The 15,156-nt window shown below is 38.9% G+C and overlaps 1 protein-coding gene across 2 annotated transcripts; it reads right to left on the minus strand.

Moving 5' to 3' along the window:
- Positions 1 to 2,458: 2,458 nt before the first annotated feature.
- oxsr1a (oxidative stress responsive kinase 1a) lies at positions 2,459 to 13,135 on the minus strand. Of its 2 annotated transcripts, XM_006802699.3 has the most exons (17): positions 12,904 to 13,134; positions 11,895 to 12,007; positions 10,809 to 10,917; positions 9,801 to 9,942; positions 9,030 to 9,085; positions 8,818 to 8,927; positions 8,591 to 8,692; positions 8,268 to 8,401; positions 8,090 to 8,138; positions 7,920 to 7,985; positions 7,612 to 7,734; positions 7,080 to 7,115; positions 6,780 to 6,929; positions 6,436 to 6,538; positions 6,271 to 6,339; positions 5,556 to 5,620; positions 2,459 to 5,390 (listed from the first exon to the last, which is right to left on the minus strand). In XM_006802699.3, the coding sequence occupies exons 1-17, from the start codon at positions 12,971 to 12,973 to the stop codon at positions 5,316 to 5,318; spliced, it is 1,572 nt and encodes a 523-aa protein (XP_006802762.1). In that variant the 5' UTR covers positions 12,974 to 13,134; the 3' UTR covers positions 2,459 to 5,315. The 2 variants fall into 2 exon arrangements, with proteins under 2 accessions (XP_006802762.1, XP_006802761.1); XM_006802698.3 differs by having other exon boundaries at positions 8,818 to 9,085; positions 12,904 to 13,135.
- Between the last annotated feature and the right edge of the window lie 2,021 nt (positions 13,136 to 15,156).

Raw genomic sequence — 15,156 nt, forward strand, 5'->3', positions numbered from 1 at the left:
TGATCGAGATGATAGGTTAACCTGACCTGAGCCTTTTGTTCATTTCATTTGATTTAATTAGTTACCTCTGAGTGTGGTCACCAAAAACCAGCAATTACAAGAGCTTTGGCAATGTGGCAAATTTCAATAACAGACCCAATCACGACGCCTTAATTCAGTTTAATTTGCTATTTCCAACAATCCAATTCAATTCCATTCAAATTTATTTATATAGAGCCAATTCACAACAATAGTCGCTTCAAGGTGCTGTATGTTGTAGGGAAAGACCCTGCGAGTTAGAAACATAAGTAACAGTGCAGTATATAACTTACAGTGAGACACCTTGTAGATAGCTTAATAGATCATCTGCTAAGTTTTATAATATTCCTTCTTATAAAATCTGACCCAGTGCTCTTACATAAAAAACAAGCAGATGTATTATGTAAGGTGGAGATGCTGTAAAAGTTATTGTACACTCGATAATAAAATGGTCTTATCATGCCGTGGTCTGCAGAAACATTCAAAAGATCACATTGAGCAATAGAAGTTTCTATATGCTTCCCTTTCTTTTTTTTAAAATGCATTTTTTGTCTTTTCAGTCTCATCTCCATCTCTTTTGACTGTCCTTCCCTTTAATTTGGCGCGATATGGCAGCCTCGCTTCTGTCAGTCTGCCCCAGGGCAGCTGTGGCTACAACCGTAGCTGCCTCCACCAGTGTGTGAATGCGAGAGTGAATGAATAGTGGCATTGTAAAGTGCTTTGGGTGCCTTGAAAAGCGCTATATAAATCCAATCCATTATTAAAAAGTTATGACATGTACAAAAAGGAGGACCTTGCACTGTTGTTGGCAATTAAATGCAAACATATTTAGGGGCACTAATCTAGACAACAGATCACACTTCCTTTAAGATGCTGTTTGAGGAACACACAGATGGATCAGTTCAAATAAATCGAACTTCAGCCATTGTTCCAAACCCTGGGAAGAATCTAGGACACACTTCCTTTATAGAAAGGATAACACTGGCTGTTAGCTAGCTAACTGCACATTTAAAACACAGAGATAACTGCTGAACATAAAACTCAGCAGACTACATCAGTCCACATGTAAATGTGTAACTTCCATGGTAAATAGAGCAGTGACAGCCCATTCAAAGTATTATTGGCTTGTTTACCACCTGATAAGAAGCTGTCAAAGGGCTCCTGGAGGAAACAACTCACATTTCTAAAACTGAAAATATTTTCAGAAAACTCATTAAATGCAGACATTGTTGATGGTTTTTAAAGGAACATTTGTTCTACACTTGCTTTGGGTATCACACTTTTGCATAAAGAAATTAACTGATAAAGAAAAGTAATGTATGATGTTTATTCGTTTCTTCATGAGACCAGTTTCTAGAAACACCTGCAGTCAGGAAACAATTACTCAAAGAATCATTTATGAAACTCTTAAGTGTTCAAATTTTTCTAGTTCCAAGTTAGAAACGACAAAAACACCTAAAAACAAAAACAACAAAAACAAAACAGCATTTTAACGAGTTTGGTTTTTTTTGTTTTCAGTCATACTCCTGTGACAAATATGTAATGATAATAATAATTATTATTATTATTATCATTATTATTATCATTATTATCACTAATGGTCTCTTTATATGATTAAAACATGGGAATCAGAAAAACACACTAAATTCATTGTTTTGTTATTATTTTTTTATATGAATGTGGATCACCTAATAATTACTTTCTACATTTTTTTTAATTTAGCAGTGTTTAATATTTTTGTTTCATTTCTATGTATCGTGTCTAAAGGTTTTGAACTGTGACAAGCTGCTGCATGAAGGAAATGCACCAAAGAGATAATAAAATATGAAAACGATAGAACACCTGCTGAAGGTCCCATCCTCACATCGAACGGCTCCTCTGTGGTCGGGTTACGACCCGCACTCGGGATCCAGTCTGTGCTGCAGTGACTCTGGATCTGACTGGATAAAATGAAAACTACAATACAAAACTTCATGTAACCAAAAAGAGTAAGCGTTTGAAAGAGACCAGCTTTCACATTTAAAGAATTGAAGAAAACAAAACAAAACAAAAAGCTGGAAAGAAAGAAAATTTCGTTTTACTTGAAAAAAATAAAATAAAATAAAAAATGCTGGGAATGCTCAGAATTAGGTGTCTGACAGCACCATTGTACCAATCTTATTTTGCTTTTCCAAGACATGCTCTATAAATTCTCTATAGGCTCTTGTTCATGTGTTTATCTGTTTATTTAATCATTTCTATTAGTGTTGTTTCAGTCACTACATTATATGAAACATATAACATGGCAATGTCTAAGTTGGTGTGTGAAACAGGGGTGTAGGAACTCATCCCCTCCCCCCACTCATTGTTAACAGTTCTATTTTGGTGGGTGTGACTGCATGAAAACCCAGTGCTACTAAAACACAGGACACTTTAAATAAAAGCATCAACACTCATTGAATACCATCATGTAACTTTATTCAACAACTAAAATTAAAAAAACAAAAAACAATCAGCTTGCATGTGCTGAAATTTACTGACAATGTATCAAACTGGTAAATCACCATTGCTCTCATCACAAATACTCTTCAAACTAAGCATGGGTGGATATACACATTTTATGATTAAGCGTATATATTTTTTTAAAAATATAGGTACTGATCTGTAAAACAAAGTTCATACATACTTGCCAATCAATTGATTAAAAATAATACTAATCACTGAGTGCCCTCATAAGAGGCAGAATGACTTTTTAAAAGTAAACAATAAGGAAGATGTTTAGAAAGTCTTTGATAAGCAACCATTTAATGACCAAATCACACACACACACACAGAGGGTAGGGTAACCTGTGCCACTCATCGTCTAGTTAAAATTATCGATCAGCCTGTAACTGGCTTCCGTGAGGAAACACTACATATCATGACATCAAAGCAGAGTGTGACTTCAAGCCCAATGTAATTAAAAGAAATCTGCATGTTAACATATGAACCAACTGAATAATCCACACATGATTAGTGATGCTCCGGCAAAGGCCAACAGTGGAAAACACTACAAAACAAACTGAATTCTGCGTGCTGAACATGACGAGTCTCAATCTGTTTGCCTTTAATCAATATTTACAAGTAATATGTTCCTTTAATCTGACATGTACACTTCAACAGTCAATGCAACGACATCATTACATACAAACCTCATGTTTGTGCAACAGTGCGTGGAGTTGCCATCATATGTACAGTTACAACATGTTAACATACACCATTTACATCAGTCCTTGAACTAAGAGCTGTGTCAGCCCTCTGCACATGGTACAAAACCACCACAGAGCTACACTGGGAGTGATGAGTGACTTGGTGTTCATAAAGCAAAGACACTACAGCACTGAAACAACTTGCCCAGTGACGACAAAAGCTTCCAATGATTTTTAAAAGGTTGCTAGCTTTAAAGAAATTTGTGGGGGGAACAAAACAAAACAAAAACAAACCAAGATAATGCTGTCATTGATTTATTGTGTTTTGGCAAATGAGTAAGACTCAAAATACGAGTGTAGGGAAGTAGAAAGAATCTGCAAAATAACTGAGCAAAGCTGCAATTATTTACATCACAAGTGTGTATTATTAAAACATTTGTAACATCGTCATTACCAGTATTATGGTGACACCTTTACCGCACATTCTAACATGTTTTTAACAAGTGTATCAACCATGCTCACCTCAGTGTGTTTGTGATGAGCGTTCGTGTTAAAACATTAAGTACCAGACAAACTGAAATTTGGACCAGATAGTGAAACAAGAGGAAAAGACTGGGAGCAAAGCGGACAAGGAGTCCTTAATACCTGTGCCAAATTTAGTGACAAAACAAGAATGCCAAGCAGCTGCTTTGTAAACTCTCGTGCCAATCGAGTTGATGCCAAAACATTTGACCAAGAAAATAAAAACTTTGAGGACCACGAGTGTGTACAGACTATATAAGTATATACATGTAGTAAATTTCATGCCAGCCACTGATGAAGCAGCAATGCCATCAATCAGTGCTTGAAAGCAGAATCCCATTCATCTCCACTGTACTGGGGTGGAGGCAAATAAGCCAATAGCTATCTGCATGGCTAGCTGTCTTCCCCTTCTAAGCTTCATATGAGTATGCGCACCTTTACAGAAGTTCATCAGCACTCCAGCATCTGGGAATTGTAAGAGCTGTTAAATCAGCTATTGTGAGATTCGATGACAACTTAAAGGGGAATAAAAAAAAAAAAAGAAGCAGTCATTACCCGTGTTTGTGGATATGAATGTTAAATCTTACAATGGGCTTTTAGCGATGTCAGTTTGGCTGGTTGACTCGTTATGAACTCCTTATGAGGTACAAAAAAAAGAAAGAAAATGTATCCAACAGAAATGAAATGATTAGTAACCAGTGACCACATACCGTGAAAAGAAAACAGCTATTGCATAGTACAAGAATATCAGGCATTCCCTCAACCTGTGAAAATAATGTGTCTTTAATACCTTGGGATAAATGCCAACTGACCGAGTGTGGCACTGTGAGTGTTGGTGTGGGACAGAGGGGCTACAGTTGATTTAAGCAGTGCAGTTAGAGCTTAAAATCCTTGGTTATGTTTTGACAAAACCACCACAGATGCTGCGGAGGAGAGAACTGATCACACTGCCTCGGGCTGGATCCTTTTTGACATAATAGGTAAAAGTTCATCAAAATTTATGGACTTTCATAAAAAACAAAAAACCTATGCTACGACATATCTGTATCGATATTACGGGGGTTTTCTTAGGCGTACATGTGAAATACACAGTGTACACAAACTACCACCAGTTACACTGGTAAAGTCTAAAGTAACTAAGGCTGAACTTGCTTTTTAATTTCAATGTATCATAAAGTGCCACACAAAGGTGGCACGACACTTCAGAGTTTTGTGGCACAGTTAATTGTTTGCTTTTTTTTTTTTATAAAACAATAAAAGGCAATCGTTTCCAGTACTGGCAGGAGACGGCTTGGATTGTGCTTGTGTATGAAGACAAAGAATGGAAACCGAAAGAAAATAGGAACTGATATCTGATTGCATCTCTTCCCCCTCGTATAAGCGCACTGTAAACTTTTCAAGAGTGACTCCTGTGATGAACTGAACCCCCTCAATGTGGTCCTCGTGCATGCTGCAGTAGTGTTACACTCCTACCAGGCTTATGCCTCCTTCTCTTCATCATTTCCTCCTCCTCCTCCTCCCTTTGGCAGAAGTGGTTTTTGGAATTGACTACAATGCAGCTGTGCCATACCATTTATTTCTGTCCTTTGTATCTGCCTCTGGTTGGACTTAACTGATACTGAGCTGCGCAAATCCAATGAGTTTAATATCATCGGGAATTTCAGACTCTTCCACTCCAGACGCCTGGAAAAAGAAAAAGAAAAAAAAAATCACTAACTGTTGCTACTAAATATTTGAGAAGAAATACTGACCACATACATACAAACTGTGATAATCAATGAATATGCAACATATCTGCACCAGAAAGTCACAGCATTACTTCATAAATAACTCGGTTTGTGTGCTCACCAGTTTAAAGGTCACATTTTTGTTACTGTGTGGATCGTCAACAATCTTTTGCAAATTGGCAGCAACTGTAAAGACAGGAAAGTTAGAAAGCTGTGAGCAGACTGAGGCTACATTCACACTGCAGACCTCAATTCTGATTTATTGCTCAGCTCAGATTTTCCTTAAGGATGTGGCTAATGTCCTTTACCCACGTGTGCAAAGGAACAGCAAAGACATCATACAGATCATTCTGCTGCATCGAAGGAAACACACGTGGGTCGCCGGAACCAGCTTTCACAATTTAATTTGGATGTGTAATAGAAGCCTATGAAGTTGTGAGAAGATGACAACGATGACGAGCATAAAGACAGACACCCTACAAATGTTAACGGCGTTTGTGATTAATGGAAGTAGTTAGATTGTTTCCTAAATGCTGATTTTATTAAAAAGACCCAAAAGGATGTGAGCAACCGATCTGGAACAATATGAAAAAACTCAACAGATTTGCATCGAGCTGCTGTGATGCACTAAACCTAACCTGAGAACTCAACACTGAGGCTGCAAGAAGCTTTACAATACTGATGAGCATTAAAACGCTTTCGGTTAATTGCAAGATTTGATACCATGTTTAAAGAAAGAATTGAAAGAATTGAATGCAAAACAATCAGAAATATTGACATATTATCTTAGCAATAGCAATAATATCACAACATGCAGGGCTCTCTGTCGTACTCACCGATGACTAAGTCCCTTCCATCAACCAGACCAGCTGAGACCAACTCCTGAGAAACTCCATCAGCAGAGTCTGAGGACACGAGTGAAAAGATAAACCACAAACAGACTTCAGAGACTGGAGTGGAAGAGCATGAGAGAGAAGAAAGAGCTTTGGGAATATTTCTACCTCTGCCAGGCATGAACTCAAATCTGATGTCATTGAGCTCCTTCTTGGAATTCCTCAATCTCAGGACGAGACTGATGGGAACGTTGGATGAGGCAGCTGGATCCTATCGAAGGAAAATAGTAAAGGACTTACGTTTGGGAACACGTGTCTTTGTTCTCGAGTTATCGTGAGTTGGGGGAAACAAAACAACCTATGCTTCTAACAGGGAACTCATTCTTGAGAATTTAAGTGTAATTACTTCATGAACAAGTACTGTTGTGGATGCCTTCCCCACAAATACGCCACCAAAAATTCATTTGTCATTTCCCAAAAGCTCTGTGTGTAACTTTTTAGGTAACTGTTACCTGAACAGCAGGCCCGTGTGAAGGGCTCGCTGTCTGAGCCGGAGCCTGTGGTGCCACTTCTTCTCCTGTTGCACCTGCATCTGCAGATCTCTCATGTGCCACGCCAGGTGGCTGCAGATGTGCACTGGAGCCATCTGCTGGTGGGAAAAGCTACGAAACACCAATTTCAAAATTAATCAGTGGTCAATTTTACATAAATGCAAATCAAATGAGACAAATAAGACAGTCATGCAGATTGCTCTATAAAACCGTTACAATAAATCAAGATTTGCAGGTCATGTCCACTACAAGAGGACTTACCTCCATATTCTGGGGCCCGTCCTTCACTCTTGGGGACTGCAGAATGGACATGACAGATTATCAGGATTAAACACATGCAATTCTCCAAAAATGCCCCATGGACACATGCCATTTAGCATGAATTGTGATATGCCAATTATAATTCCAGCTCCTTTTATTTTTATTAATTTGTCATTTTGGGGGGTAAAAATCAGAATCAGTAATTAGATTAAAAAAAACCCCAACACAAACTACAGTTCTACACAATAATTGCATCTTTACTTGCTGAAAGTTGGAACACTATGGACTAAGAAAACCCCGCTATTCTTAGGTCGAATCAAGTTCTGAAATCTGGAGTTTCTGAGCTCTAATCTCAACATGAATTAAGTAAGCAGAGGAGCTCACTAGTACTGCATTCCTGCTTGGCTAAACATATGCTCAAACTAACAGTAAAGCAGCACCATCTGCTGGCCAAAGGACGCTGTGCACTGAGAAATAGCAGCCGTATAAAATAACCTGGACTATCAGATGGCGCAGGCATGCAGGGCCTTACCCGCAGAGCTGCTACAGCAGCTTTGCCCTCCTCGCTCTCTTCATCCAGCTCGTCATCGCTCCACTCCCAGCCACCATCCTCCGTTTTGTGGAGACGGCCGCTTGAGCCAGGCACACGACGCACCTACACAGCGCAGTGAAGAGAAGCAACAGTGACTCATTCGTCCTCTCTAGGAATTTCCCAGCAATCATTAGGCAGAGCGTTAGGAAAACTGGGACACGCCCTGGACGAGACGGCACACCTTGTCTTGAGAGCAATGCACAGAAATACTGGTGAGCGTGGATTCAGTGCTTGAGTAAATTATGTACCTTTTTAGATCGCTCTGTTATTGTTGGACCCTTATACAGGAGCTTCTCATGTAGGAACTCATTGTTCTGGAACACAAAGGCAACCATTTCTTACAGGATCTATAAATACTCTCTTTGAAACCTACAGCAATATTTTCAGCTTATTTTTATATCAGTGATGCATGGCTCACCTTGGCTTTTGTGAAGAATTTGTGCTTCAGCAACTCTGCAGCAGTTGGCCTAAATAGGAAAGAAACACAAGGCTTTTCATTATATTTGTTCAGCAACACTGGAATCTAATAAGCAGAAAAAATAGCACAAATGGGGTCTGGAAGTTTGCTCAAAAAAAAAAAGGTTTTGCAGAGTAACCTTTTTTCAGGATCTTTCTGTAAACACAGACACAGCATCTTCCTGAACGATTTTCCGTACTTCTTCACCATTTCCTTATCTGTAATACCCGTCTCCAGGCAGGGAGGGTCGTTTTGCAAGGTCAGCATCAACACCTACAGACAGACAGAGATCAATCTGAGCTGGTGAACAGACTAAAAAGTGAAGATATCCTTACAATGGTGACGTTAAATGCAGTTTACACAGAATCAAACCTCTCCACGCTATAAATGGTCTGAGCTTTGAGCTTTTTACCGTGGAACAAAGAAGCCGTTTGGATCACTTTAAACTCTGCACATATTTACCTTCATCGGTGGGTATTTGTGATATGGTGCTGCCCCAGTGGCCAGTTCAATAGCAGTTATCCCAAAACTCCAGATGTCAGCTTTGAAGTCATAGCCACGGACCTGCAGATTGAAAACAGAGCCGAGTGAACAAAGCGCTCGAGTTGTCCTTTTATATCCAAGCTTGAAGCACTGCAGAGAAACTGGAGAGAGGGAAAGAAAAGGGATAAAGCAAGCGAGGCTTATACCTGCTCCATGACTTCTGGGGCCATCCAGCACGGCGTCCCCACAAACGTCTTCCGAACCTTGTTCCTCGTCATGTCTCCACCTGTTGCTAGAAAGGCACTCACACCAAAGTCTGGTGTTTTGAGTGCATGAAACACAACAAATAGGAGATGATGAAAAACTGCCTCAAGTGCCACAAACCACAGTAAATGCAGACAAAGCAGAAACACTTTACCAGCTATCTGCACAGAGCCATCATCCCCGAGAAGAATATTTCCAGCCTTTAGATCACTGTGCATGAAGCAAAGGAGGATTAAACCACAGACTACAATTAGAAGGCCACAAAGGGTGGCTGTGCTCCGACACAGACGTGGCTCGGCTCCAGAAATGAACAACACTCCGAATATTTTACTATTCCACAGAAACACGATAAAGCTTCACCTTTGATCAGGTTCATTTTAATCCACCTGTTTTCTGTTTGTATGCTTTACACCCAGTGGAAATATGCGCAAACAACTTGAATGGGTCACCCTGAGCCCAGCCTCTCCGCTGCCATTATTTTGTCTACTCACAGAAATCATTAATGACTGAATAATCATTCACTCTTAAAATATCAGAAAATCTAATCTCTCATGATTATTATTATTAGATTTATCTAATTAAATACATAATAGATTGCTGGAAATGCTCCTTTGACATTTATTTTTTTTTTGTGAATGGGACTGTTAATTTACAACAAGTACAGTAGTCACACAACCAGGATACAGAGGCCTTTCTTTTCACTGGTGGTCCACAGTGTTCCTGGGAGGAACTTTTATGTAAAACAAACCTCCTCAATTATGCAGCTTCACTGTATTAAATATTGAAGGAGTGAGGTCTAGTTCAAACCGCACACTCATATGCAGAGATGAAAGGCCCAGAGCCTGACTGAGTTGAGATGGCAGTGTACGATGGGACATGTGAGCTACAGAGAGTGCAAACACTGTGTACAGTAATCACAACCTACCGATGAATCTGCCCGTTTTTGTGGAGGTACTCGAGCCCCTCCAAGACTTCTTTCAGAATGGTGGCAATGCAGGCCTCATCCAACACACCGGTCTTATGCTCACCGCGAGAGATGATGTGCTTGATGATGTCCAGCACCGAGCCTGAGAAAGAGCGAGTGAGCGAGCGAGGAAGAGGGAAAGACAGGCAGAGGCTTGTCACAAGACATGCTCGCAGCACATGGAGAGAGTTTCCAAGGAGGCAGTTGGTTAAAAGTACATCAAGTGGAATTCAACCGAGGCTTATACTGTAAACAAACCCCGCAGCTGTGCCCTGTTCCCAAACTAAACAAAATACAACCTGCCAGAACCCCGCAGAGTACAGCAGCAACATGCACAACCACCAGTGGAATAAAGTAGTGGAAAATTTGTTGCCACTTGGTGGAATAGATGTGCAAACATTTACATATGCAAAAGACAACAGTGGCAAAAACTGTAGACAGTAAATCCCTGACAACATAGTGCAATATGAAATTATGAACTTGTACAAAAGAGGGCGTAACCTCGATGGGTAAACCATCAATCAGTCGGTTAAAGCTGGATTTAGACTCCACAGAGAAGCACATATTTTAGCAAAAATATGAACAAAATAAGACCGACAGCCAGTCTGCACACAGACTTACTCACCATTACTATCAACACAGTGTGGTGTAACATTGCTACAATCTCCCTCTCTATGCTAAATGATGGAGCATGTGTTCTGCAGAAAAGATGCAGAACACATTAAGGTTTAAACAGAGGGTGTTAAATCAGTAAAATCAGTAGTGGATATATCACATAAGTGTGTTCTCACAGAAATGATCGTGAAATTAAAGAAGCCCATAAAATAAATCTCAAGAACTGGTTTTGTGGGAAGTTAATCTCAATATTCATTCTAAGTTCAAACTTGAGCTTATTAGTAATACAAGAAGACAGGTTAGCCAAGAGCAGGTCAAATTAGGAACAGGTTTCATCAGTGTAACAACACTTACCACCACTGAGCAGCTTCATCACCAGCCACAGCTCATCCTTCACCACAAAGGAGGTATAATAAGACACAATGTTTGGATGGTGGCACTGGCTCATAGCCTGAATCTCTTTCTGCACACAGAAGAAAAACGTGGGATAAAAGGTCACCCAGGAGGCATCAACTGTGGCCTATCAAGCCAAGCACAAACTGAATCTTTATGTTAAACTTAAAAAGACAAACTCGATCTCAGTCACAGGATTTGATCTTTTTGAATATTTAATGAGAGCTGGCTCAAGTGAGATGGAAATGCAACAGCTTAATGTGTGCTCTTCCTCAAAGACAAAATCTCCCCTATTAAAAAAAGCAAAACCTGAAAACTTCAGCTTCAACATGATTACAAAACCACCAAGCAAAGACATTTTTAACCCAGCATTTAGAGATAAGAGGATTCAGGAGCTTGACATTATATAAGAACTGAGTAGGATAATAGTGAAATCAAATCAAATATTTACAGCAGACAGCATACACTGCTATGATGGTCCTTAAGAAGAAATAATCAACTGGGGATAAAAATGAAAAGACTGCGACAGAGCCAAGTAATCTCTGGTGTTTTACTCCAACATCTCATGATTATGGTCTTTAAATTCAACAAAATAAATGCTCTAAAACACTTTAAAGTGGTTGACAAAGGTACTAAGATGTATTATGTGTGACAGATCCAGCTGATAAAATGTTGAGAGTCTATTTAAGATCCTGGATGAATTCTTACTTTAAGGTAAGTGATTAATCCAACAAGCAAACCTGTTACATGGCACTAACAGCTTTTACTGGAGTTTGCACTACTGCTATTGATTCAGTAAATATAAATTAATAGCAATAGTGAGGTATTGACTTATGATGTATTGAACTCACTGGATTAAACTAAAGCTAACTTTCACTGATTATTTTTGTCTATTATTCCTCCTCTCAAAGGAATGTTATTACATACATCTTTCCAACTTTTTCTCAGATAACTGCTTAATCAATCTCTCGTGCGGATTGTATGGAAAACATTCTCAGCAAAACACAAACATGAATTTCTGCACCACCTTCCGCTGTAGTTTCTTACCAGAAGCTCATCCATGCTAGTCTGACACTTTTCCAGGTTGATTCGTTTGATGGCCACCTTCTCCTTTCTCGGCTTGCAGTAAGCTGCCTGGACAACTGCAGTGGCTCCACTTCCTGAAGAGACCAATAAAAAAATAGTCCAGCTATCCCACTGTGGAGCGGTCTCTGATACTCAGTCAGCATATGACCGCTGTACTGGGTCTTACAAGTACAGAGTAAAGACATGTTTCTCACACTGGAGACTAGTCTCTCTCTGTAGACTGTAGTTCTTGTTGCTCTTTAAAAAAAAAAGTAACGGACATAAGAAAGCTACATTCAGTGCACACGTTTTTGGAAACTTTTTATCATTTTCTTAGTTATACTTAATTCTCACTGTAAATATGTTTCTTCATCTTTGTTTTGGGTTTTTTTTTTTTTTTGCATATATTGATCTTTGTGTTTTTATTCATGTTCTTAACCGGGACCTGAGTGCAAATTTAGTTTCACCTCATGTGAATACATGCCAATAAAAGCCTCGAATAAGCCTTGAATAAAGTCATTAACTGTAAGAAGCAGGATCAAGCCAAATTCAACAGCGTTGTGAAAATTACCCTAACTCTCTAACTCTTCTGATCAAAGTCATGTTCCAGTTATTTGAACTTGTGTAAAGTATGACTGGTTCACTACATGCCATATCACACCTTGGGCAAAAGAGCACCACCCATTCTAACAACGGACGAATCTGGACGTACTTAAAGCTAAACTGCTTTAGCTAGCCGTTTAGCTTCGTGCCGGATAGCAGGAATACAACCTTACTTTATGTCTCCTGCTAGCAGAGACAGTTAATCAGTTTGCCCTTCTACGGGAAAACTTCTGAGCTGTTAGCGTTACTGCAGTGTAGCTATGGGTCGTAATTGTACTTCTGCTAGCTGCAAACATACAATGCTACTTGGCTAATAGCAGCTGACAGCCGACGACAGTGTAAGCCAGGGAAGGCTACAATGCTAACATTAGCAAGCTAAGCTTCTCACCTATCACCTCATTGAGTTCATAGTCATCCTTGTCGATGGACCAGGGCTGAGAGGACTGGTCATCTGCCATGGTCGTGGTCTAAATGGGTTAAACAGCGCTTCTGAATTTAAAAAGAGACGCCTGTTTGATGTTAGCTTTGTGATTACTCCATTCGATGAAGCTTGCTACTGCTCCGCTGACAACTCCTGCTGCCGCTCCTGTCAACACAACTTTACGCGCGACTGACGAATGGCGTGACGTATGAAGAGAGAGGAGGGACGAAGAAGGCGCCATCTTGAGTGCGGCAAGCTATAAAACTTTAAGGACGTTTAGTTAAACAAAGGCAAAGGGTATAGTTTTCTTTAATAGATTTTAAGTGAAAATTGGTTTAGTATGCTTATGGATATTATAGTTCTTTCATTCAATTTTACCCGCACATTCAGAATAGTTTTCAGTTATGGGCGGCAGGGGGTGCTAATGAGGGGAATGTGACTCACTCCCATTGTCGTGATGAAGTCGCGACAAATAGCAGAACGTAGGGTGTGTTTTGTTTCGTTTTTTAGGTTACTTGAGTAATTTATGTTATTTCAGTGAAATGCAGTGCAGTAAAAAGTGTTTTTTTTTTACTTTAAAAAGTTGTATCAAGTTGTTCCACCAAACTGTGCTAATAACTCCTAAAGAACTGACCATGTTTTTTCCTAAAACGCTGAACTGACTCAGCAAAAAGCCATTAAATAAACCCGCCAAAACACAATAACATCACAAATGACTCAAATAAATTTAAGCTGTTACTTGGAGAACGACTTTACATATCTTCTTTAAGTAAATTAAAAAGAATTTAGCATGCCACTGAACCTTGGTGAGAAGATAATCCCATCTCATAATTTATACAAAAGCACCATTCTGTTAATGACAGCAGTTTACTGTATGTGCTGTTTCCATTTCTATAACCTGCTATATTTTGAATTTTCAATAACAGCTCACAGTTAAAGTATTACACAACTGGAGAGGGAAACATGATTTATATAAGCCATGCAAATTCAGATTATTATTGTATTAACTTTTTACGAATGTCTATTTGTGTATTGCGAACCTAGGATTATAATGCCTTTTTTTAACTTCAGTTCACAGAAATCCTAAACAGGGAGGAGACAATGAGTTCCTCTTGCTCATCTCTCTAGCAGTAAATTAATAATAATAGGATTTCCACTTTATTGGCTACATCTTTGTTTTTAATTTGACCTGCATCGAACAACACAGTAAGAGCACACTGGGTTGAAGTAAGACGCACATTTTGTAGTCCATTGTCTCGATATTGTAGTCTAAACAAAGCACACATTCAAGTCAAGTTAAGTCAGCTTTATTTGTATAGCACATTTACAGAGGCACAATGTAATCAAATAGAAGAAAATTAAGATAAATGAGGTAAAAAAAAAAACTTTACAAAACATCCATATGTATACACACAAGCAAACTCTTATATACACATGTCTATACAAGTATATATGTATATACAAACACACACACAGGACATGAATACATGCATATACATACACATCATCAAATGAGATAAAAGACCAAAATAACTAAGACCGAATAAACGCGGTTTCAAAGAGATCCAAAGGCCTTTGAAAATAGGTTGGTCTTCAAATTTCATTTGAAGGTTTCCAAAGAAGAAGAGAATTTTATAAATGAGGGAAGACTGTTTGACATTCAGAGTCAGATTTTCTCTTACAGAGGTCTCCTTTCCTAAGTCCTTATTAACTCCCCTTCAAACCTTTCCTTGACCTTGTGATGTTTTCAACCAAGCTCAAGTCAAAGTGATTAAAAAAAAGGATGCAGGCATTTTAGATACTTTATCACAGGTTGGGTTTCAGTGACATTCCACAGTCATGTTTTTGTAAGTGCCACAAGTAAATAATGATGTAGTGAGTGGCCAGGTGGCATTAATTTAAAGTGATTTGCAAAAAGCAGGGTTGTTCAGTTGACATCAATGGGCTATCTTTGTAAACTCCTACATGTTAAATGTTGATTAATTTTGGTCTAAAACCTTCTTGGAATAAAGTTGAAGTAAAATACTTTAAATTAATTACAGTTCTTATGTAGCTGTATAATCTAATGGCCAATACTGAACCCCAAAAATACCATAGACTGTGTTTAAAAGACAACCTGTTTGAGGTATTTAGCAGTTTATAACATCCATATGTTGAAACACTGCAGGGATAATGAGAACCAGGTGTGCTGTGTGCTGTGCTGTGGAACTGTAAACAGAT

Source organism: Neolamprologus brichardi, chromosome 18 (genome assembly GCF_056152115.1).
Source record: "Neolamprologus brichardi isolate AB-2024 chromosome 18, ASM5615211v1, whole genome shotgun sequence".
Lineage (NCBI taxonomy): Eukaryota > Metazoa > Chordata > Actinopteri > Cichliformes > Cichlidae > Neolamprologus > Neolamprologus brichardi.

Bases quoted from the DNA above. Each gene is read 5' to 3' on its own strand.
- oxsr1a (XM_006802698.3), bottom strand. From the start codon at position 12,973: ATGGCAGATGACCAGTCCTCTCAGCCCTGGTCCATCGACAAGGATGAC. The intron at 10,918-11,894 runs GTAAGAAACTAC...TTCTGTGTGCAG, and splicing joins CTAGCATGGATGAGCTTCTG to AAAGAGATTCAGGCTATGAG. The intron at 9,086-9,800 runs GTAGGTTGTGAT...CTTCATGCACAG, and splicing joins AAAAACGGGCAGATTCATCG to TGATCTAAAGGCTGGAAATA.